The sequence below is a fragment of the Monodelphis domestica genome, chromosome 5 (assembly GCF_027887165.1).
Source record: "Monodelphis domestica isolate mMonDom1 chromosome 5, mMonDom1.pri, whole genome shotgun sequence".
Lineage (NCBI taxonomy): Eukaryota > Metazoa > Chordata > Mammalia > Didelphimorphia > Didelphidae > Monodelphis > Monodelphis domestica.
This window is the reverse complement of record NC_077231.1, coordinates 15,640,764-15,663,752: the sequence shown is the minus strand read 5'-3', so window position 1 is coordinate 15,663,752 and position 22,989 is coordinate 15,640,764. Positions and strand designations below refer to the sequence as shown.

Here is a 22,989-nt window from a genome sequence, read left to right as displayed (position 1 = left end):
TTGATGTTTCCCTTCTTAGTCCCTCCCTTTTTGTTCCCTCCCCTTCCCCCCTCTCTTTCCCTCCCTTTTTGTTCTCCCTCTCCCCCTCCCCCCCTTGGTTTTCCCTTCTCCTTACCCTTGTTGGGTAAGATAGAATTCAAGATCCCAATGGATCTGGATGTTTTTCCCTCTCAGAGTTGATTTCCCTGAGATTGAGGTTTAAGTAAACCCCCCCCCCTCTCTTCCTCTCCTTCTTATAGGAGTTTTCTTCCCCTCCCCTTCCCATATGAATCTTTGTGTGAGAATGATTATTCTATTTGGTCTTTCTTTACCCCCTATTTATACATTACATTTTCCCCACATATTAGTATACATAGGTTGATATAAATGTAGTCCTTATAGAAGAGAGTTTGAGTAAAAGAAGAAGATAACATTTTCCCCTTTCCTTAATATTTACCTTTTCAGGTATTCCTTGCTCTTTGATTTTCGGTATCAAACTTTCCACAGAGCTCTGGTCTTTTCTTTGCAAAAAGTTGGAAGTCTTCTATTTTGTTGAATGCCCATACTTTCCCTTGGAAGTATATAGTCAGTTTTGCTGGGTAGCTGATTCTTGGTTGGAGACCCAGCTCTCTTGCCTTTCTGAAGATCATGTTCCATGCCTTACGATCATTCAGAGTAGAACTTGCAAGGTCTTGTGTGACCCTGATTGGCATTCCTTTATATCTAAATTGTCTTTTTCTGGCTTCCTGTAGGATTTTTTCTTTTGTTTGATAGCTTTGGAATTTGGCAATTACATTCCTGGGAGTTGTCTTTTGGGGGTTTAGTGTAGAAGGTGTTCTGTGAGCTCTGTCAGTGGCTGTATTGCCCCCTTGTTCTAGAATCTCTGGGCAATTTTCTTTGATTATATCTTGTATCACCATGTCCAGTTTGGTGTTTATTTCTGGCTTTTCTGGGAGTCCAATTATTCTTAAATTATCCCTTCTCCCCCTATTTTCCAGATCTATCACCTTGTCGGTGAGATATTTTATGTTCTCTTCTAATTTCTTGGTATTTTGGCTTTGCTTTATTAATTCTTGCTCTTTTACACGATCGTTGTCTTCCAGCTGCCTGATTCTGGCCTTTAAAGCCTGGTTTTCCTTTTCAGTTTCATCATACCGGTTTTGTAGATGCGTGAATTTCTTTTGCATTATTTCCAACTTTTCCTCCCAGAAGGCTTCCATCTTTTTGGTCATTTCTGATTCAAATTCGTCATAGGTTTGTGGAGAGTTTCCATTTCCTTTGGAAGGTTTTGGAGCATTTTCTTTTATATTATCTTCTATCTGCTCTGTATTTTGTATTTTGGCTCCATAGAATGTGTCCAAAGTCGCCCCTTTCTTCTTATTTTTCTTGGTATTTTGGGGCTTCTGTGCTTCTGTGGAGTTTTCCATCTCTGAATGTGGAGGATTGGCTTTTCTTGTCTCTGTCTGGTGTTCAGTCCTGGGCAGATGGTTCTATGACTTTCCCTGGGTTAAACTGAATATGCCTCACTGCAACTGGAGTGGAAGGGTCGGACCACGTTGCTTTCAGGAAGTTGCCTTCAGAATCGCTGGCCGTGAGGCTGTTTCGTTGGCCTGCGGGGGGATGGGCTGCAGCTAACCCAAGCTCCGGGCAAGGACTTTCACTGAGACTTGGATAGCAGGATCCAGCCCGTGAGGCTGTCTTGCCCGCCCTGAGGGTTGCTGTTGTTTCGACCAGCTCTCTGTAGCAGGAGCCCCAGGCAGTAACTTTCACTGGGACTGGGGTAGAAGGCCCTGAGGGTTCTGCTCTCTGAGCCCAGCTGGCCGTGCTGCGGCTTCCGGGAGCCTTGGACTCTGCGCTCCTACCCCTGCGGTCCGAGTGATCTCGGGTTCTGGCTTTTGAGGGGAGCCGTACCTTTTGAACCGGGTCCAGGTCCAGGAGGAGGCTTCCCAGGGTCTGTGCTGTTGATCGTTTTGAATTTCCGCGCCTTAGGAGCTTATAGTTTGAGATCGGTCGGGAAGGTTTTTCCGGAGATCTGAACTTGAGCTTTCTCTAAGCCGCCATCTTAACCGGAAGTCCTGGAATCCATTCTTTCATTTTGATACTATTAATTTCTCTTCTTTTTTAAATCAAATTAAACTATACACTATTTTATTTTTCATAGAATCAGCTCTTTATCTTATTTAGTTCAATCTTTCTTTTACTTTCCATTTTATTAATTTCTCCTTTGATTTTTGGGATTCCAATTAATTCTTTATCTGGAGATTTTAAATTTGTTCTTTACTTTTTCTTTTTAGTTGCATGCTTAATTCATTGGTCTCTTTTTTCTCTATTTTGTTGAATAAATCTATTAGGTATATAAATTTTCCCTTGAGTATGGCTTTGGCTGTATCCCACAAATCCTGATGTGTTGTCTTTCTCTTCATTGAAATCAATGGTTATTTCTAAGATTTGTTCTTTGATGCACACTTTTTGAAGAATTAGTTTCCAATTAATTTTTAATTTGGCTTTCCATGAACCTTTATTGAGTGTAATTTTTATCACATTATGAACTAGAAAAGTAGTATTTATTGTTTCTACTTTTCTGGATTTGTTTGTGTTAAGTTTAATTATTTATTAATTAGTTTTCTAGCATAATTCTATTGGAGAAAAATACAAGAGAATTTTTCCTTGTCCCTGTAATCACGGCCAGGTAAAAATCACAGTAGTGTCTTGAAGGAAGATTGGGATGCTGGGAAGACTGTTAGAGCACTGGCCACGTTCTCTTGAATTCATGGTCTTAAGAGGTTGGTTGATGACTTTTCTCTGGATACTATCAGTTACTAATTTGGGTTAAACTTAACTTGAAAACTGAAAAGAACATCTATGGAAGTGGGAAGAGTTTTGTTTGATGTGAGAGTTGTTCTTCTGCAGGGGAAGTAGCTGCCAGTGAGGCTGCTGTTTTTCTCTTACTGATATAGCTTAGGTCTGACTCCCTGCTGGGGGAGTCAGAGGAAGCCATTGAGTTCTGTCAGATCTAAACAATTAGACTTCTGACTTTTGATATATAATTTAAGGAGGTTAATAATATTTTAAGTTTATATATTAAAATAAGTCTAGATAGATAGAAATGATTTTTAGGTAGACAGTTGAGAATAATTTTAAGAAGATTCACCCGTGGTGAACAAGAAGTAAATCCTCTCAGATTCGATTGGGGATTATATTTAGGAATCTTAGAACTAGGATAAGAATTTTCCTACTTTATTTCTACATTCTTTATCCTGTCCCTGTCTCTCCTGATAGTGAATAATAAATAAGTGATGGATTAATCTGGGTGCAGAAAATTCATCAACCATTTACAACCAGGTGACCCTAACAGCTCAAGCCTATCTATACTAATCGATAAGGACCAATCGGCTATCCACACCAATAACCTCTAACAACATCAATATTAACAATAACAGTTGTGATGTATTTATGCCCTAATACATGGTCAATCTTTGTATATGTATCATGTGCCGCTAAAGGTCTATACCTTTATATCCCTATTCAGTTTTCTCCAGATAGCTATTAACTCTTAACTTTTCTAAAATTTCATTCACTTTCCATACTTCTTTCTTATTTATTTTTCAGCTCAATTTATGTAGTTCTGATATGGCAAGGTTGAGGTCTCCTATTAATACAGTTTTGCTATCTATTTTCTCCTTACATATGTCTTTTAAAAATCTCATTATTGGAGAAATACAAATCAAAACAACTCTGAGGTACCACCTTACACATAGCAAAGTGGCCAATATGACAGTAAAGGAAAAAAATAAACGTTGGAGAGGATGTGGCAAAATTGGAATACTAATGCATTCTGCTGGAGTTGTGAATTGATCCAACCATTCTGCAAGACAATTTGGAATTATGCCAAAGGGCTTTAAAAGAACATATATCCTTTGATCCAGCAATACCATTAAAAGGTTTGTATCCCAAAGATTTTTTAAATGGGGAAGGCTGTGTTTGTACAAATATTTAAAGGTGTGCTTTTTGTGGTATCAAAAAATTAGAAACTATGGGGATGTCCCTTGATTAGGTAATAACTGAACAAATTCTGGTATATGATGGTGATGGAATATTATTCTGCTGTAAGGAATGATGAGATGCTTGATTTCTATAAGAACGGGAAAAACCTCCACAAACTGATGTAGAGTGAAATAAAAAGAACACTATACACAGTAACTGAAACACTGTGGGACAATCAAATTTAATTGATTTTACTACTAAAGGCAATGCAATGATTCAGGACAACTCTGAGAGACTTATGAGAAAGAATGCAATTCACTTCTAGGAAAAGAACTGTGGGAGTAGAAATATAGAAGAAAACATGATTTATCACTTTTTTAAATGGGTATATGATTTGGTGTTTGGGTTTTAAAAGACTATTTTATAACAAAAATGAAAACTATGGAAGTAGGTTGTGAATTTAATATATGTATAACCAGGTGAAATTGCTTGATAACTCAGGGAGGGGGGAAAGGGAGACAAGAATCATGTGTACATGGGAAAAAAATAAAAATTAAATTAAATTTAACAAAATAAGTTCAAATCAAATCAAATCTGTATGCTATACCATTTGGTGCATAAATGTTAAGAATCGATATTTCTTCATTATCTATACTATGTTATAATTACCATCTGCGTATATAAAATATGTAAAAAATTAAAATGAGTCTAGCCATGTGGCTTAGTGAATTTATTATGAATTATGGATAGATAGAAGGAATAGAAGAAGAGAGAAAGTACCCTAATATAATTTTCCCATGTGGCTGCTCATCCTCCAGCTGCTACTTAGGCTGTACCCTGCAAAGCAGTTAGAATCAAGAGAGTGAGTACTTCCTCATCATATATAGATCTATTCCCCTGGCTCCCTTCCCTCCTTTTCCCTACCTGGGTTATGTTCAGGTTGATGCCAAGTATGAAAGTAGTCTGTTGACTATGAATGATATCACATTTGCAACACCAGATGGGGAAAGTAAATTTCCTTCACACAGTCACTCCCTTCTGATTCTTTGGGAGACCAGCATGTTAAATCTCCTCACTCGGGTTTTCTAGGAGATTAACATGTTAAGTCTTCCCAGTGATTCAGTCCATATGAGGAGTCTATTCATCTAACATTCTCTCACTAGAGGGGGTATAAAATTTACACCTTACATAGAGGGAATTACACCATTAGGAGAATAAGAGGGAAAGTGAAAAAGAAAGAAGAAAAAGGAAAAAACTGATTGATAGACACTAACAAAAAGCCAATTGGGGGAGCACTTCCCTTTGGCATAAGAGTTTAAAATCAGAATAAATAACAGTTTTAAACCCTCCCCCCACCACCACCAATTACAGTTCAGTTCATTATATCCAAAAATTTGCTCTGAATCTTCTGATATAGTGTACAATTTCTGTAAGCATTTTCCATAAAATATTCTCCAGAAGATCCACTTTCCTGTTCCTGGGTATTGGTGCTTTTCTTTTCCTAAAATTATTTTTTAAAATCTTAAACTTTGGATTTTAGACTAATTAAATACTTGATTACTTTTTTATGCTTCTCTTGAATTTTGTATTTGGACATCAAATTTTCTTTTTAAGTCTGGTCTTTTCTTCAGGAATGCTTAGAAATCTTTTATTTTATTACATGATCTTATTTCCCTCTGAAAGAATATGGTCAGTTTTGATAGACAGGTGATTTGTGATTGTCAACTCAGTTCCCTTGCCTTCTGGAATATCATATTCCAAACTTTCCTGCCAAGAATACAATCCATATGCTCACCTTCTCATCTCACTCAACTTCCCCTCTACTATAAAAACTCTTCATACCTCTTTTATGTGAGATAATTTACTACAATTTATTTCTCTCTTCTCTCTTGACTCATTGCATTCCTCTTTCTCATCCCTTATTTTTTTAGATATCATCCCAACATATTCAGTTCATACTCTTATCCTCTTTCTACATATACTACTTCTAACCACTCTAATAATGAGAAAAAAAAATTTTTAGGAGTTACAAGAATCATTTCCCCATGTAGGGATCCCACTTAACCTTATTGAATGTCAGATTTCACTTTCTTGTTTACCTTTTTATGTTTCTCTTGAGTCTTATATTTGAGAGTCCAATTTTCCATAGAGTTCTGGTTTTTTCATCAGGAATGTTTGAAAATTCTCCATTTCATTGAAAATCGATTTTTCTCTCCTTAGCATTATACTCAGTTTTTCTGGGCAAGTGCTTCTTGCTTTAAGTCCTAGCTTCTTCATCCTGTGGAATGCCATCATCCAGGCCCTCTCATCCTCTAATGCAGAAAGTGCTAAATCTTGTGTTATTTAATATTTAATATATTTAATTACAATATTTAAGTTGCTTCTTTTTGGTTGCTTGAAATGTTTTCTACCTAACTGAAGAGTTCTGAAATTTGGCTATAATAATCCTGAAAACTATCATTTTGGGATCTCTTTCAGAGGTTATTGGTAGATTCTTTCAATTTCTATTTTGTCCACTGGATCTAGAATATCATGGTGTTTTTCCTCAATAATTTCTTGAAGGACAGTGTCTAATTTTTTTTTGTTTTTTTTGTTTGTTTGTTTGTTTGTTTGTTTTTATCATGGCTTTCTTAAATTACCTGTCCTGGATCTATTTTCCAGGCCATTTGTTTTTCCAATGAGATACTACATATTTTCTTCTTTTTTTCATCCTTTTTTTACTTTTTTCTTTTTGTTTCTTGATGCTTCATATAGGCATTAGCTTCCACTTGCCCAATTGTTATTTTTAAGGAATAATTTTCTTGAGTGAGTTTCTGTTCCTTCTTTTTTTGGGGGGGAGGGAACATTTCTACCTTTAAAGAGTTCTTTTCTTCACTGAATTTTCCTACCTCTTTTCCTTAAGGTTGTCAATTCCACCTTTTAGAAAGTTCTACTCTTCAGTACATTTTTGTATGTCTTTTTCTGTTTGGCCAATTTTTGTTGTTAAAAAGTTCTCTTCGTTGGATATTAGTGCCTCCTTTACAAATTTACCTATTCTTCTTCAGGTATTATTTTCTTTAGGAATGCTTGGAAGTCTTTTCTTTTATTAAATGACAATATTTTCCCTTGCAAGAATCTTTTGATTTTCTTTTATAGACTCCTGCTGCCTTGTGAAGTCATTTGTTTCTAGTTGTTGGATTCTAACTTTTAATGACTGAATTTCATCCCTGGCTTTTTTATTATCTTTTTCCTTTTGATCTGTTTTTCTTTGGAGGTCATCTTTAACTTTCTTTGCCTCTTTTTCAAGCTGGTCAATTCTGGCTTTCAAGACACTATTTTCTTGTTTTAGTTCATGTGCCTCTCTTTCAGATGACCTTTTTGCTTTTTAAGTTCTTTTCCCAATTGTGTTAAGACTCTCTTAATTGTTTTTTTTTAATTATTTTTAGTTCTTCCAAAGTCTATGTTCAATTCACTGGAGCTCCTTAGTTTTTGCTTGGTGTTCCTTGGTCCTCCTCTCTTCCATTTGTTCTTTGTTCATTACCTGGATATAAACTATCAACTGAAATATCTTTTTTCTTTTTCTGTTGTTTACTCATTTTTTCTTTCTCTTCCCCATCCCCCATCATCAGTTGTATTTTATTTGCTGGATCTGTGAGTTTGGGCTATTCTGTCCTGAAGAGGCATCTTCTCTGTTCTGCTGATTAACTGGATAAGGTTGATAAAGCTGGCCTGTTGTATTAATGAGCCCCAAGGCCAGATCTTCCCCAGCTGCCCACAGAAGCTGAAAGGCGAAGGTTAAAGTGAGGAGGCTAAAGGTAGTTACCCTCAACCACCTTTCTTCCTTTCTGCCTGCTGCCAGGTAAGAACCCTGAGTTTCCCATGGTGGTACCAAGGCACTCTGTCGTGGATGCAGCCTTCACCTTGGGATCCTAGTCAGCTGGATTCTTACCGTGGCTCTCAGCTCAGTAAGAGGGGGAAGACTATTGGAGATTGAGATTATCTGCCCTCTGAAAGCTTCTTATCTGCACTATTGCTAGAGTTGATTAAGCCAGTGGTGCTGATCTGCAAAGCTGGATGTGCCCAGATGTATGACTGGTGGCTGAAAGCTGTGACCAGGCTGCCCTCCTCTCTGCCCCTCTCCTCCAACTGCTTCCCTGCCAGCTGTGGTCAGAGTCCTGAGCCTCCAGTAGCTGTGGTAGCAAGGCACTCCCTTCAGGCTGTAACCCTCTCCCAAAGATCCCAGCAAACACCAGAGACTCAGAAGAGTAGGTGGGGAAAGGGTCCTGGCACCTTCTTTCTTTTCCTTAAACCTAATAATTCAACCTTCTCTGCATACCTTTTAAGTTGAATCAAGCAGGATGGTACCCTAGCTCTATCCTGTTTTTCTTTTTGGTTTTGTGTACCCCTCAAAGTGCTTTGTTTTTGATTGGTGTGGAAGAGTTTTCACAGAGGACTCAACTTTTGCTTCTAAGCCGCCATCTTTACTCCCAGAAGTCAAAGTATTCTTTTCTTCATTTTATTTTTGCCTCTCTTACCAAGCAATTGATTCTTTTTCCATGATTTTCCTGTATTACTCATTTCTTTTTCTAATTGCTCTCCTACCTATAGTATTTGATTTTTAAATCCTGATTGAGCTCCTCCATTAATTATTTTCATGTTTGAAAGCAATTTCCTTTTCTGGGAGTTTTTGATGTAGCAGTATTGGTTTTGTTGTCTTCTGAGTTTGGGTTTTGGTCTTCCCTGTCCCCAAAAGAACTTTCTATGTTGAGTCTATTATTTTGTTGTTTGCTCATTTTCTTGCCTTTTTCTTTTCTTTTAAATTAAAAAGCTGTTAAAATTGGGCTCTGTAATTGTGGTGAAGCAAGCATTATTCTAAGCTTCAGGTTTTTTTGGGCAGCTGTCTTCAGAAATAGCTCTAGAAAGCAATACATTTCCAGTTCTTCCACGGCAGTATAATCTGAAGAGAGTTGTGTTTAATACTATCTTAGACTGTGTTCTGGTCTCTGAAGAACCACAAACACTCTTCCCCACTGTAAAAAATAGACTCGAATACAGGACTACAATCCCCATGAGCCTTTGCTCCACTTCCCCAGGATGCCTTGTAATCTCACCTGGGCCGAGATCAAGAAGGCATTTAAGCTGATTCAAAGGCTTTTGAGGGGCTTGGCTCTTTTTGGACTTCCATTTTGGAGCAGACGCGGCTGTTTCCATAATGTAGGTGAGGTCTAGGCCTCTGGCCTAGACACTTGTTTTTTCTTATCCTGTATTTTCTTTTAATCCTTAACTTTAATAAACCTCTAAAAAATATAATGCTCCTTGCAGAGAGAAACTAATTTCTACCTGCCTCAGTCTCCCCATCTCCCTAAAGTTTAATCTTTACACCACCTTGAAACTGTGACTAGGGTCCCCTTCTTCCCTATGGACACAAGCACTAGTGTGTGCTAGCTACTGCTCCTCAAACCTGGATCTGTGCATGGACAATGTAACAAGAGACATCCAAAGCCACCAAAGGAACCCCTTTAATCTCTTTCTGAATAACTGTCCAACCCCTCTTACTGTCTGTGGCTGAGATCTCAGAAGCCTTTCCTACCAATTCAGTCACTTCCAAGGCCTTTTGTCACAGTAGAGTCTGTTTTGGTATGACGTTTTATACTCTATTGCTGTTCCTGGGGCAATATATCTTTCATGCCTACCTTCTATGTTGTTTTGGACTTTAAAAGTACTTCATCCTGCCCTCTTATGGGTTATGCTGCTCCAGAAAGTGATTTGAGGCATTATATCACAATTATTTGGCAATTTCATAGACATCAGGTGGTTTTGTATACCTTCTCCACCATCTTGAACCTCAAAATTCTTAAAAAACAAATGCTAATAATTGTTTTTACATGTAACTGAATGAATAAAATATTAATATTTCAAAAAAAGAAAGAAATCACCTCATATAATTTGGGTGTAGACATAGAAGGCCAAACAAAAGGAAGATGATAAGGAGTACCAAAGTGACAACTGAAACTCACTTTCATCTAACCTGGAAAAATGACCATCTCTTTAATATTCTTTCCTCTCTAGGTTTTCAGGGCACCTCCCTCTCCCAATTCTCCTACTTATCTGACCACTCCTCATTCTCTTTTGGTCAATCTCCTTCCAGATAATGAGGCCTTACCTAGGCAGAATTTTTAATTCTAATATATTACAAGGTAAATACATTAATATGAAACCTAGAAACCATTTTGGTGGTGCAGATATTTTAGAATTTTACATTTGTAATTTTATATTGCAATAGAGTGTAATATAAGGATTAGAAAGGAACGGGAATGGAAGGAGAGAGGGAAATGAGGGGGAGAGAGAGTTAGTTTCTTCTTCCCCCTCTCTTTTCTGGGAGAGAGGTAGCCAAGTCTTGTCCCCCTGGCAGAACGAATATATCTCCTCAGAGGATAGTTCTAAGAGATGGAAAACAAGAACTGGAGAGATGAGCTTTGGTAAGATGACCCACTGCCTCCTCTTTGGTGCCAGCTATTGTTGAAAGGCAGGATGGATTCTTCTGCTTCTGGTTTCCTTAGGGACACCCACTATCACTTCCCTTCGGAAACCTGGGGTCATTCCACTATGAAGGAGAGATGTTGTTCCTTGAGTTAGGCAGTTTGGATCACAGGGATCCTGAGATAACCTTCCCTTTTTGGGGAGAGATATTCTCCCCAAATCTTCTGCCCCCTTTCCTAGCGTCAGAAACCAGCCAGACCCAATTTGTCATTGGGTAAGAGAAAATGAAAGGAGAAAGAGAATTTGTAACTGAAAATGAAATTAAAATTAAAGATTAAAAAAGAAATCATAGATCTTTGAAGCACTGAAACATAATTCCCAAATTTATATAATATATAATTTATATAATTTAACCCAGATCTTTCTCCCAAGCTCTAATCCAACTACTGTGTATTTCCAAATCATACTTGATGAAAACTAAAATTCAACATATCCTATTTGCACCTTCCTCTCTCTTGATTTCTTTTATGAACAATATCACCATTCTCCTAGTCATCAAAATTCAAACCTTTAATCATTGTGGCATAACAAAAATGCTAAAGACTTAAAATCAGAAAGGCTTGGGTTCAAAGCCCACCTCTAGTACTTATTGGGTATGTAATTATCATGAAGTCACTTAGCTTCTTTGAACATCAGTCTCCATATCAATAAAATGGGAATATTAACAATATCTATACCTTACCTGGTTGTTGAGAACACTAAATTAGAAAATGTTATGTAAAATGCTTTCTACAACTTAACAACCTCTATAAATATAAGTTTCTTCTTTATTCTTTCTCTTCCTTATATCTCAGTGTTATCAAAGCCAACTGTCTTCAAAATGTTCTCTTATCATTTTTATTCATTTGTATTTCCAAAGTTTCAAGGCTACTTTAAAGTCTTATCACTTCATACGAAGTTACTGAAGTAGTCTTTTTCCAGTATGCCTTGTTAAATCTATCATATGTACCAGTACTCAATTAATCTGCCTAACTACAGCTTCAAATGTTTCTTTGCCTAATTCAAAAAAATGTCTACCAAATAATGTACTAAGTTTGGCATTCAAAGCCCTATATAATATATCTTTAATATGTCATTCCAGCTTTCTTGCTCAACTCTTATCCTATGACCTGAAATTCATATTGCTCCAAACACAAGATCTTCCCAAACCTGAAATCCTTCGCTTTATTATTATCTCTTTATAAGTTGCTCTCCTCCTCCATCATCTATTAAACTCCACCATAATTCAGTGTTGACCTCAGATGCTCTTTCCTTTAGGAAATCTTTCATAATCAGCTGTGGTCTCTCTGGTTATAAGTGCTCTCTCCCTCCACATTGGTCACATTATTCTTAAGGTGCTAACCACTAACTACATGATGTTTTCCCCCCTAAAAACTGGTATGTGCATTTCACAATGAAAAAACAATGGCACTGCAGTGCCAAAGAATGAAGGCAACATCACTGGGGAGAGAAGCATGCTAAAATTTGTTTGAAGGGCTGCCTCCATCCTACCACTGGCCTCTGTTCCTCAGGATCCATCTCATTGCTGCCAGGAGGAGGAAGAGGTAGAATATACAGCTCATCCACTTAAGGCATTGAATGCTTGATCACCAGCTGGTCCTGGGGAATGTCTGTAGCAGGCGTTGCTAGGTTTGTGATGGACTTACTTTTCACACACTGAACATTCATATGAAAATTTTTTTCCTTCCTTCTTCTCCCAAGTCATACAAATAAATTGTTTTGGGGCATAGTAATAGATTACTTCTGGATACCCACCAGACCTTTCTTGACTTTCTCTTTTTAAATGTGATACCACTCTATACCCAATCAAATCTTCTGAAGATCTCATTCCTCCAAAACAGATTTGGTCACATTTCTATTTTTTATGTAATTGAAAAAGCTATATAATTTTGTGCTATAAATAATCTGTGAATATTCTTCTCTCATCTGTAGTAGATATTCTTCATCCCAATTAACCACATTTTCATTTATGAGTACTATTATATAACACTCTCTTTCACCACTCTGATCATCACTGACCAGCATCAGAGCTCTAAATAAAACTCAAGTTGTCTACAAGCACCATTATTGGATAAATCATGCATGAAGGCAGTGAGATCTCTATATTTCATAGTACTATAATCAAAAGACATACAAAGATAGTCACTCCCTTCTCCTAGTTCAAGAATAGAGATGTCATCAGGACAATGGATTATTCCAGTCTTGAAGTACTCCAAAATAACTAGAAAAAATATATAACCAATTCCCTCTGCTACTTCATATTGTCCGTTCTCATTAGGGTCTGTGAACTTATGTTCTCTGCAAATACAAACACCCTTCCTAACACTGAATTTGGCTATGCAGTTAAAATAGACGCATCTACAACAAATCTAGTATTATATAAAATTAGTATTACTTCTTATATTCCTCTTATTCTCCAACCTCCTTCTTTTGCATTCTCATATACAAATCATCTCTCCAGATGTATTACAACCACCATCTGAACTTGACTTGCTTCAGCCATTTTTGCTAACACTGCTTCTGGAACTATTAGGGGATATTTTGGGGGGACAAGGACTGCTTGGGCCAGAAGAACTATGATCTTTTTCTCATTCAATGTGATGCAGTCGAGTGAGAGAAATAACATTTTTAATACATGGACATTTGTGACTCTGCTCTTTCATGAGATGTCTTGTGATCTGACACCTGACCTCTTTCTATCTCGAGATCTCTCATATCTACCACTCCAATCATGTAAACTCTTTTATCTGGCAACATGGAGAGGGTACTGCAGGCAGTTCTGACGTGTCTGCTGGGATCAGGGCTGCAAGCAGGCAGCAACAGGTGTGGGAGTAATGCCTCCTTGCTCCACAGCTGGGGTGATCAAGGGACCATTGTACCTCCAGAAGGTTTTAAATTATACTTGCCTGTATGTTATCCTCTGCTTTTATACATTCCTCTATCAAAGTAACTTGAACATAGGCACTCAATAAATATTTTTGAATGAATGTATGTTTATATGAATGAATGAGCCTTAATTACCAGATATTTTAAGCAAAGATGATAGAATGAAAAATTTATATATTCAATTCCTGTCTTTTTGATGAGTTGGCTAGCTAAGCAGAAATGCCTTAAAAATACCACAAAAAGGGGGCAGCTAGGTAGCTCAGTGGATTGAGAGCCAAGCCTAGAGACAGGAGAAGTCCAACGTTCAAATCTGGCCTCAGACACTTCTCAGCTGTGTGACCCTGGGCAAGTCACTTGACCCCCATTGCCTAGCCCTTACCACTCTTCTGCCTTGGAGGCAATACACAGTATTGATTTCAAGATGGAAGTTAAGGGTTTAAAAAAAATACCACAGAAAATTCATCAATAAACCAATCAATAATAATTTATTAAATAGCTCCTATATACTAAGCATTATATATATGAAAGTTAGCTGCCATTCGTTACAGCTTTCAACTAGTCTATAATAATGGAATTATTAGATTTTTAAGTGTTTTCATTTTAAATATCTATTCCAACTTTTAATATTTTAATAGTTTTTTTTCCAAATTGATAATACAATCCACTATATATTTAAAAGGTTGACTAGAAATAAGAATCTCTTATTCTGAGGAATAGAGAGATTCTCTTATCATTAAATTGAATAAACTAAGAAAAATTATTTAACACATTTACTTCATAAAATCTTAAACCAATTAGAGAATGTTATAAGAACTCAATATTTATTTAATGTTCATTTTATCATTTTTAGAATTCAATCTGAAAGAATCACTGAATAATATTTGTAACAGAAGAAAGGACTTATAGAAGAGATTCAGAATGCCCTGTTTTCCAAGCCAGAAATCAAGTACCCCAATGAGGTACAAAAAAAAATTGTTAATGTATTTAAATGGTAGACAGTTGCAATGATTAAAAACTAGTACCTGTTGGAAATGCTGCCCAAGGAATAGCAGGAGAGGTTGTGTGGGTTTCACCATTTCCCCCATCAAAGGTCTCTGCTGCCTACAATAGAAAACTAAGATTATTAAACAAGATTTTAAAAGATAATTTTCCATTTAAGTTATAACAACCACAACAAAAAAAAAATCTAAGTCTAGCAAGCAAATTTTTACTCTTACTTTTTACCACTCTTTCAAATTCTTCTTAATTTTTTTTGAAGTACTTTTACTGACAGTTTTCGTCTTGAATTTCACATCTCCATTTTTTAGCCCTCCATGCCAGGAAATATTGCACCTTTAAAATTCTCAATTGACTTTTCATCTAAATAAGAGTTAATATCGAAATCAAAATGTTCCATATAACTATAACTACAAAATATGCATCCATATATATAAATATGGGATATTTGAGAAAAGAATATATGTATTTTTTCTCTAATACATATATTCAAATACATATATTCTTTTCTCAAATATCCCAAAAATATAAAAAATCTCGAGGAAATTTTTTTCAATTTGTTCCAGATTAAATGGGTAAGAGATAAGAGTGTGAAATCTTTTCTTTTTTTTCCTGATAGTGCTTTTCACTTGAACATTAAGAGTTCTTCTCTCCCTCATCTCCATCTTCTTCTTCCACTTTACTCTCTGTAATGACTTCTACCTGTTTAGTAAATTGGGCTCAGGGGACAGTTAAATGGTTCAATGGATAGGGAGCCAGGCCTAAAGATTGGAGGTCCTGAGTTCAAAGCTGACCTCCTAGCTGTATGAATCTTCTGGGCAAGTCACTTAACCCCCAATGCTTAGTCCTCAACACTCTTGGGCCTTGGACCAATACTAAAACTGACAGTAAGGATTAAAAAAGAAGAATGTTAGCATGAATCTGACTTACTGGGGGTTAGGGAGGCAGTGATATTTATTTGATTCTTATGAGAATCAAATGAAAGGGAGAGAAAGGGAGAGAACGGGAGAGAGTGGGGAGAGAGGAGGGAGTAGAGAGAGAGAGAGAAGAGGAAGGAATAGTTGGTAGGATAATTATTATCAACAGAAAGAGCAATAAAATTCAAATCTAGATATAAATAATCTTATGCTGAAGATAATTTGGGAGGGGGAACCAGGGAAGAAATGGAAATGACTGTTGAACATTGATTCTGAGGCCCAAAAAACTTGTTTCCTTGATCTTCCCCTTAAAAGGATCTTGGAGACATACTACAGAAAATTCAAGGATCTACCATCAGGCAGCTAAAGTGATATTAATTTCATAAAAGAACTTCTGGTCTATAGCCAGCCTTTTGGATGCCAGAGTCTTAGTAACATAATGGAAAGTAAGCAACATTCTGTGCTGATAAAGAGTCTTGGACTTTCACAGACTCTAAAAGGGTGGGAATCAGTTGTGGTCACTGTTTGGGACAATCCAATCTAGCAACTTTTGCAACTGATACTGCAATCTGAGTTGTAATCTGGTTTACAGGCTCACTGAAATTATTGAAGAGTCCTGCCTACAATTTGGCTTTTTCACCCTCCAAAAGAGCATGAGATCTCCAATAGCAATCAATTCCATTTTTAAAATATAGCACAGTTAGCCACCTTACATTTATATCCAGAGTACAATTTGAAGGAATCCTAGCACAAATACAAAATTAAGTTGTTTTCTGTTTCCCATGGCAACTAGTTGGGTATTAAGGGATAGGGAATGCTAATGGCACACTGTTTAACATTGGTGAGATAAGACCCCAAAACTGAGAAAATGGAAATTGTACCATAAGAGTTCAAATGAGGTGTTTTTGTTCATTTGGCCCTATTAAGATGTACCACTATGATAAACTACATAGAAATGGATTATTCTTTAGTGTTCACAACCTCTTTTTTTCCCAGTGAGTGAATACATGAATGCAGGTAAGGAATAGAGAAAAGAATTTTTAAAAATATTATAACAATCCTTCTAAGGCTGTTTCCCAACTTGCTTATCCAGGAGATGTCTAAACCAGGATTAAGGTCCTCTGTTGGTATGTACTCCTAAAACTAAAATTTATACTTCCCAATGGGTTTGTCTTCAATTATCATTGAGTTAATACAACTAAATTAAAGCAAAAGTAGTTCCGAAAATGATATACCAGAAGCCACAGTAAAAAAAAAAAATTCTACCCCTAAACTTGAAGCACAATGTCAATGGGAAAATATGCAGATATTCATTAAGAGGTACACTCTTAGAGGACATGTGTGGCAACTCACAACCCTTGTGTTGCAAGAGCCCTTTCTTTTCTTTATATATGTATACAATACTCCCCATGGAAATCTCTGCTCACCTCTATAGACCTCTCCCATAAATTAGATCCTGGCTGTTGAGGCTAATCTCTTTTCAATGCCTCTTGTTAATTCTTTCCATGGACAACTAGACCAACTCCACTGGGTGTAGCAATGGAAAAATGGAGGTTTAACCCCCCCCCCCACTTGACAAACTCTGGTAGGATTACTTACAAGGGTTAGCTGTCTTCATGTAAAACCCAGTGGAATTGCTCATTGGCTACGGGAGGGGCATGGGAGGAGAGGAGGGAAAGAACATGATTCCTGTAACCATGGAAAAATATTCTAAATTAAATAAAGTTTTTAAAAAAGAGTTGGTTGTCTTGACTAACTCTCTTAGAAAGCATTTTGCTTTTTAAAGGTCATCAGCAATACAGGGAGTAGCATAGTGAATATTGTGTCAGGCCAGAAGTCATGAAAATTCATTTCCTGAGTTCAAATCTGGTCTCTGACACTTACTAGCTGTGTGACCCTAGGCAAATCACTTAACCCCGTTTGCCTCAGTTCCTCATCTGCAAAATGAGCTGGAAAAGGAAATTACAAGGCATTCCAGTATCTCTGCTAAGAAAACCCCAAATGGGGCCACAAAGACTTAAACCCAACTGAAAAACTCAAGGACAACAGGAATGCAAATAGTCTTTAGGTAGAGCACTAGGAACCAGGCCATTAAGTTTAAATGAAGAATATCTTTACATTTCCTAAAGCAGTTACCAAATAGAAACTTCTTTACGTTCCCCAGAAAACCTTCCTTATCATTTTCTTGATTATATCTTGCCCTTACATTATATTATTCTTTCAAATGGGCAAAGAGAAACTCAACTAATCAGGGGTCCCTTTATCAAACCAAATTAAAAAAAAAAAGATATCTCAATCTAATTTAATTCACAAAGCATTTAATAAGTATTTTGATTTTGGGGTCACATAGCTGGGTTTAAACTCCAGTTTTGATACTTAGAACATATAAGAGGCATTAGGTAAGTCACTTGACATATAAAATGAGGAGAATGGATTAAATGTCTCTGAGGTCTTTTCCAGACCTAAATCTTTAATTCCTTGATCCTAAATACTTACTATAAGCCACTCACTGTGGATACAAAGACATAAAGAAAAGAGTGCTTAGCTTTAAGTGTGACTTTCTCTACTGGAGAAACTTGGACAAAGTAAAAACAAAACACACAAAAAATAAATATAAGTAATTTCGTGGGAAGTTGAAGGGTTAGTAATAACAACTTGTAAAATAACCGAAAAGTCTTTTGTAAGAATTGGCATTTATAGAAATTAAGTACATTAGTTTGAGGTGCAAATTTTTCTGGGGTTAGAAAAAACTTTTAAGTGTAATAAAGAGTTTAAAAATGCCATTTCACCTATCAATCACCATATTGTCTTTAAAAATGGTAATTTATGGGTTCCCAAATATTATAGTCTGCAAAATTTCAGCTATAGCAGTATCCTAAGGCTTTTATGTCCAAAAAGGGTGGGTTACTTTTTTTGTTCGTTTGAAACTAAGGCAGGCCATTGACATAGTTTCATGGTAACTTCAGTATCAAAAAAATTGAGAGTATGAACAACAGTTTCTCCCTCAATCTTCTAACTGGCAAACCAGCATAGGTAACACAAAGACAAGATAGCTGAAACAGTGATATTACTCACCTTTGGCTAAGTAATCCTCCTTTAATTATCAGATATTCTATGAGTGTCTTACTTAACTCCAGTCTTAAAACTGAACCAATGGCTTGACTGAGGCCATTGATTACATTTGGTAATAGTGGTAGCAGGACTGAACAGAATGGCCTAATAGGGGAAAGACATGAGCCCCAACAGTCTCTGTGTTTATAGTACTCATAGGGTGCTCTGGTCAGTGCTAGATGCTAATTCTAGGATGCGCTGTTTGCATATGAGATTAGAGAGTAAATTTTCTGAGGGCATTCAGCAACTAAAGACCAATATGAATGTGCTCTATGTCTTTAGGAATCACAGATGATAAATATCATAAATAATTATTAGTAGGGATGGCGCTAGGTACAATCTTTATGTTTTTTATTTTCTTTTCCTTCTCCAAGGGAAGCCTTTGCCAGGTATATGATAATCCCAAGGTCAGAATTGTGCAATAACAATCCTGTCTAGGAGTGGGGAGTGAAGAAGGGAGAGAGAGAACATGAATCATGTAACCATAGAAAAATATTCTTAATTAATTAAATTTTAAAAAATAACAATCCTGAAGCCTTTTAAGTAGTAGAATACTATCTAGAAGAAACCTGGCCACTCTGGAATAAGTTTAGTTAAGAGCACATCCAAAGGCCTTATTGGCACCCTGAATGCTAAGCTGATTTTTCTTTAAATAAACATAAAACTTTTACTATGACAAAAATGTCTCATAGAACTATACTTCAGGCAATTATTGACCATTTCCAGGTAGAATAAGTACAAAAAAAGTCATGTCACAAGGAGTCAGCAATTCTTCCCTTAAGCTTTTAGTTATCAGACCAACATGGACAACACAGAAGTAGGAAAGCAGTGTTCAACTTAACCAATGCTCTATTTTTGCTCAATATTCTTTCTTTATTATGACAGAATAAGCTTCTTTTTGTAACCCTTAGCTATTTCATAAATGCCTCATCTGACTGCAATCTGAAGCATGAACTACTGAGCTTATTACAATATAGTTATTAAAATGAAGCGTTAAATAAACTGACCTAAAACACGATATATCAGAAAATATTAAATTAAATTTTTTAAAAGGTACATTAAAAGATTTGTTCTTGGAGAAAGTTATTACCAATAATTATCACTAATAATTATATAACATTTACAAATGATAATCAATAATTAATACCAAGAGCAAAAATATATTTATACCACCAATAAATACAAAATTACTTAAAAGATTTCATTTTTTTATTTTATAATATACACAATATATTAATACAGTAATATATATATAATTTACGACTAAATAAATGTACATATACTAGAGGTATGTACTAAAGCATGTTTATATTAATGGAATGCACAAGAATAGTCTAGAAATCACTGGAGTAAAAGACTACAGAAATGTATTAGTCAGGAAGAGAACTAACCACTCTTTTCCTGTTGATAATACTATATCAAGCATGGTTTCTAGGATGCAACCTTCAAATACATGACAACAATCAAACAATAAACCGTGTCTTATGATATTTAAATGTAATTTCCTTCCTCAAAATGGAAAGAATAGATAATTTGAAATACTACATTTCATTTGCCAAAAAAAAAAATCAATCACCCAAAGAAACATACTATTGGGGATTTGTTTATTTTCCTGTATCAGATTAGCTTTATTATTTGCATAAAAATATTTTGATGAATAAGTCAAAAGCTTCCAAATGTATTAACAATAACTTTGAGTGAACCAAGAACAGCATACCAGACAGTTTGAAACTTTTCATTACTATGAGATAGTTGTTAGCAAAACATTTTTAATTATTATGACTGATACCTTACATCTTTCTTCACGATATTCAAATCACAGTATAGACGCCATCTTATTTCACAAAATCAATCCTCAAAATTATATACCCTATTTCATATATCACTTTCTTACCAAATTTCTAAGTTAGTTTATAAAAAAATCATATAATTTATTCATTAGTGAGTGGTATGGTGCCAGGACTAGAACTTGGGTGTCCTAATTCTTAATTGAGAAGTTTTCTGCAAGTCTACATTGGCATCATAAAAATAACTGAGTTATAAAATATTTCAATAAAAAGAACATATACTGAAAAAAATTAATGGGAAAAGAGCTTCCTAAGCTAACACTTTCCATTTACACTGAACCAAAATCTGAAAATAACCTAAGAACACAAGCACACTAATTAGCTCTTTAAACCACAAAAAGGCTTTGTACATAATATACTAGGATATCTCATTGCAGGTATAACCATGCAAACATGTGACTGGATTTTTAACACCAATCTCTCATCTCACAAAGATTTCCTAATATTGATGTTGCCCAATAAAATCATCTGCTGACAATTTTTCAAAAATCTATTTTAAAATGGATCCACTAGTAGCACTTAATTATCTCTGCCTAAACCTTTCTTATATAAATATTCAAATAAAATATATAAAATATTCAAAACTACTTGGTATATGGGGTTGTAGAAAATTATATATATATATATATATGTATATATATATATATATAAATATATAAATTTTCTTAAATTTGGCCTCATCTTCCCAAACTAAGAAAAACTTAAAAGGCTAAATAAACAATATATTAACATAAAAAAAAATCTACCTACAAATAAAAGCCATACTGATTTAAAGTCAAGAACATTACATACCTCAAAACCACCAAAATCATCATCATCCATTTTTCAAGTGGCACCTAAAAAAAAATACAGTAAGGCAAAATATTTAAAATTTACTTTCAAAAGTATATATGTACTTTTATTTACAACTTGTAACTACTTTTCTATGATGACAATGAGGAAATTCTCCTTCAAAAGAACATGCAAACTTTTTTAATTTTAAAAGAAAAGGATAATAGACTTTAAATTCCTGGCAGGGTTAGGCTTTTCTGTACCTTCTTCAGCAATCATGTATTTTGAAGTTTTATGTTGAGAAGTCAAGAGTGGAAAAAATATTATTTTACATTTTAATTTGCTTTTCCCAAATTGGCGCTGGAATTCAATTCAATAATGCTTCCTGCTTTTTGCATCTATTCCTCAGTTATCTGGCAACATCAGCACAAACCCCAGCTAAGAACAGGACTGTGGTGAATTTTTTGGAAATATGTCCTCACCACAAAAGGTTCTTCCCTATGCTTCATGGCCAGAGTTGATTTAGATTTTCAAAATTGATCAGCATTTTTGAGCTGTGGCCACAACTTTTGGAAGATTCTAATATGTGTATTTTTAGCTGAAACTGCTTTGCACTTTTGGAAAAATGTGGAGCAAGTTACTAGGCTGATCAAGATAAATCAAGACATGATGGGCTACTCATGGGAAAATAAAAATGAGAAAAACATACAAAAATTGTCCCAAATTCCTCTCTCCATGGGTGTCCCTATTAAACATGTACCAATAGATAAAGAGGCAATCAGAGAGTAGAAGCTCTTAGTTGTCCTAATTGGGTAAGAAAAGTAACTGGTACTAACACACACTAAAGCTACATAACTGCTAAAAGAGACTTTTACCTAAGGAATTATGGAAGAATTGAAATACTGAAACACACACCTGGTTTTTCATGTGACTGAGAAAATCACTCAGTGATAGATTAAATTTGCTGGCTCATTAATTAGAACTAATCTATAGCTGATATCCAGTACCTACAAGTGATGAAGTAGCTAATTTCAGCCAACTTGTCCATTCAGCTATTAAAAATGGGCAATTACATAAACAGTACTGATCTCAGAGTCTACCTCAATCAATTGTAAAATACCTACTACCAGCTAGAATCAATTCAATGAATTTACTCTGCTCAACTTCCCTATAATATCTGAAGAAATCAAACAACAGGAATTAGAAAAGTATTTATCCCAAAAGTTATTTCAATACACTCCCATTAAATAATCAGAGAATGGATACTTATCTTTCCATATTTTAGTTGTAGGTTTAAATTAACATTAGAAATAAGAGGCAGTGACAGAGTTAACAAAGAGCTGTTCTTAAAGAAGACTTGATTTTTAAAGAAGCTTTGATTAACACTGATTTTGTGACCCTAGACAAGTTGCTTTAAAACTCTTGTTCTATAGAACTCTCTCAGATGAGACAGCATCAGCAAGACAGTCTATGATAGGCCCAAAGATCCCAGCTTTTGGGACCAAAATCCACTAACTGATAAAAACTGCTGGGAAAATTGTAAGACAGTACGGGAGAGATTAGGCTTGGATCAACATCTCACACCATACATACACCAAGATAACTCAGAATGGGTGAATGACCTGAATATAAAGAAGGAAACTGTAAGCAAATTAGGTGAACACAGAATAGTATACATGTCAGATCTTTGAGAAAGGAAAGACTTTAAAACCAAACAAAAGCAAGAAAAAAAATCACAAAATGTAATATAAATAATTTTGATTATATGAAATTTAAAAAATATGAAATTAAAAAGGTTTTGTACAAGCAAAACCAATGCATCCAAAATAAGAAGGTAAGCAAAAAAATGGGGGGAAAATCTTCATAATAAAAATCATCTGACAAAGAGCTAATTACTCAAATTTATAAAGAGCTAAATCAATTGTACAAAAAATCAAGCCATTCCATAATTGATAAATGGGCAAAGGACATGAAGAGGC

The 22,989-nt window shown here is 35.4% G+C and overlaps 1 protein-coding gene and 1 pseudogene across 13 annotated transcripts in view; both read right to left on the bottom strand.

The window, feature by feature from the left end:
- CCDC91 (coiled-coil domain containing 91) overlaps positions 1-22,989 on the bottom strand; it is a 481,978-nt gene that overhangs the window by 376,623 nt on the left and 82,366 nt on the right. For all 13 annotated transcript variants that reach the window (XM_056797660.1, XM_001373145.4, XM_007502853.3 and 10 more), the window contains 2 exons: positions 21,032-21,075; positions 14,391-14,469 (listed from right to left, as the gene is read on the bottom strand). In XM_056797660.1, the coding sequence (XP_056653638.1) occupies positions 14,391-14,469; positions 21,032-21,061 (109 nt within the window). In that variant the 5' untranslated portion in view covers positions 21,062-21,075. The remainder of the gene's footprint in view (positions 1-14,390; positions 14,470-21,031; positions 21,076-22,989) is intronic.
- Positions 896-14,147, bottom strand: LOC130454272 (BTB/POZ domain-containing protein 10-like; annotated as a pseudogene).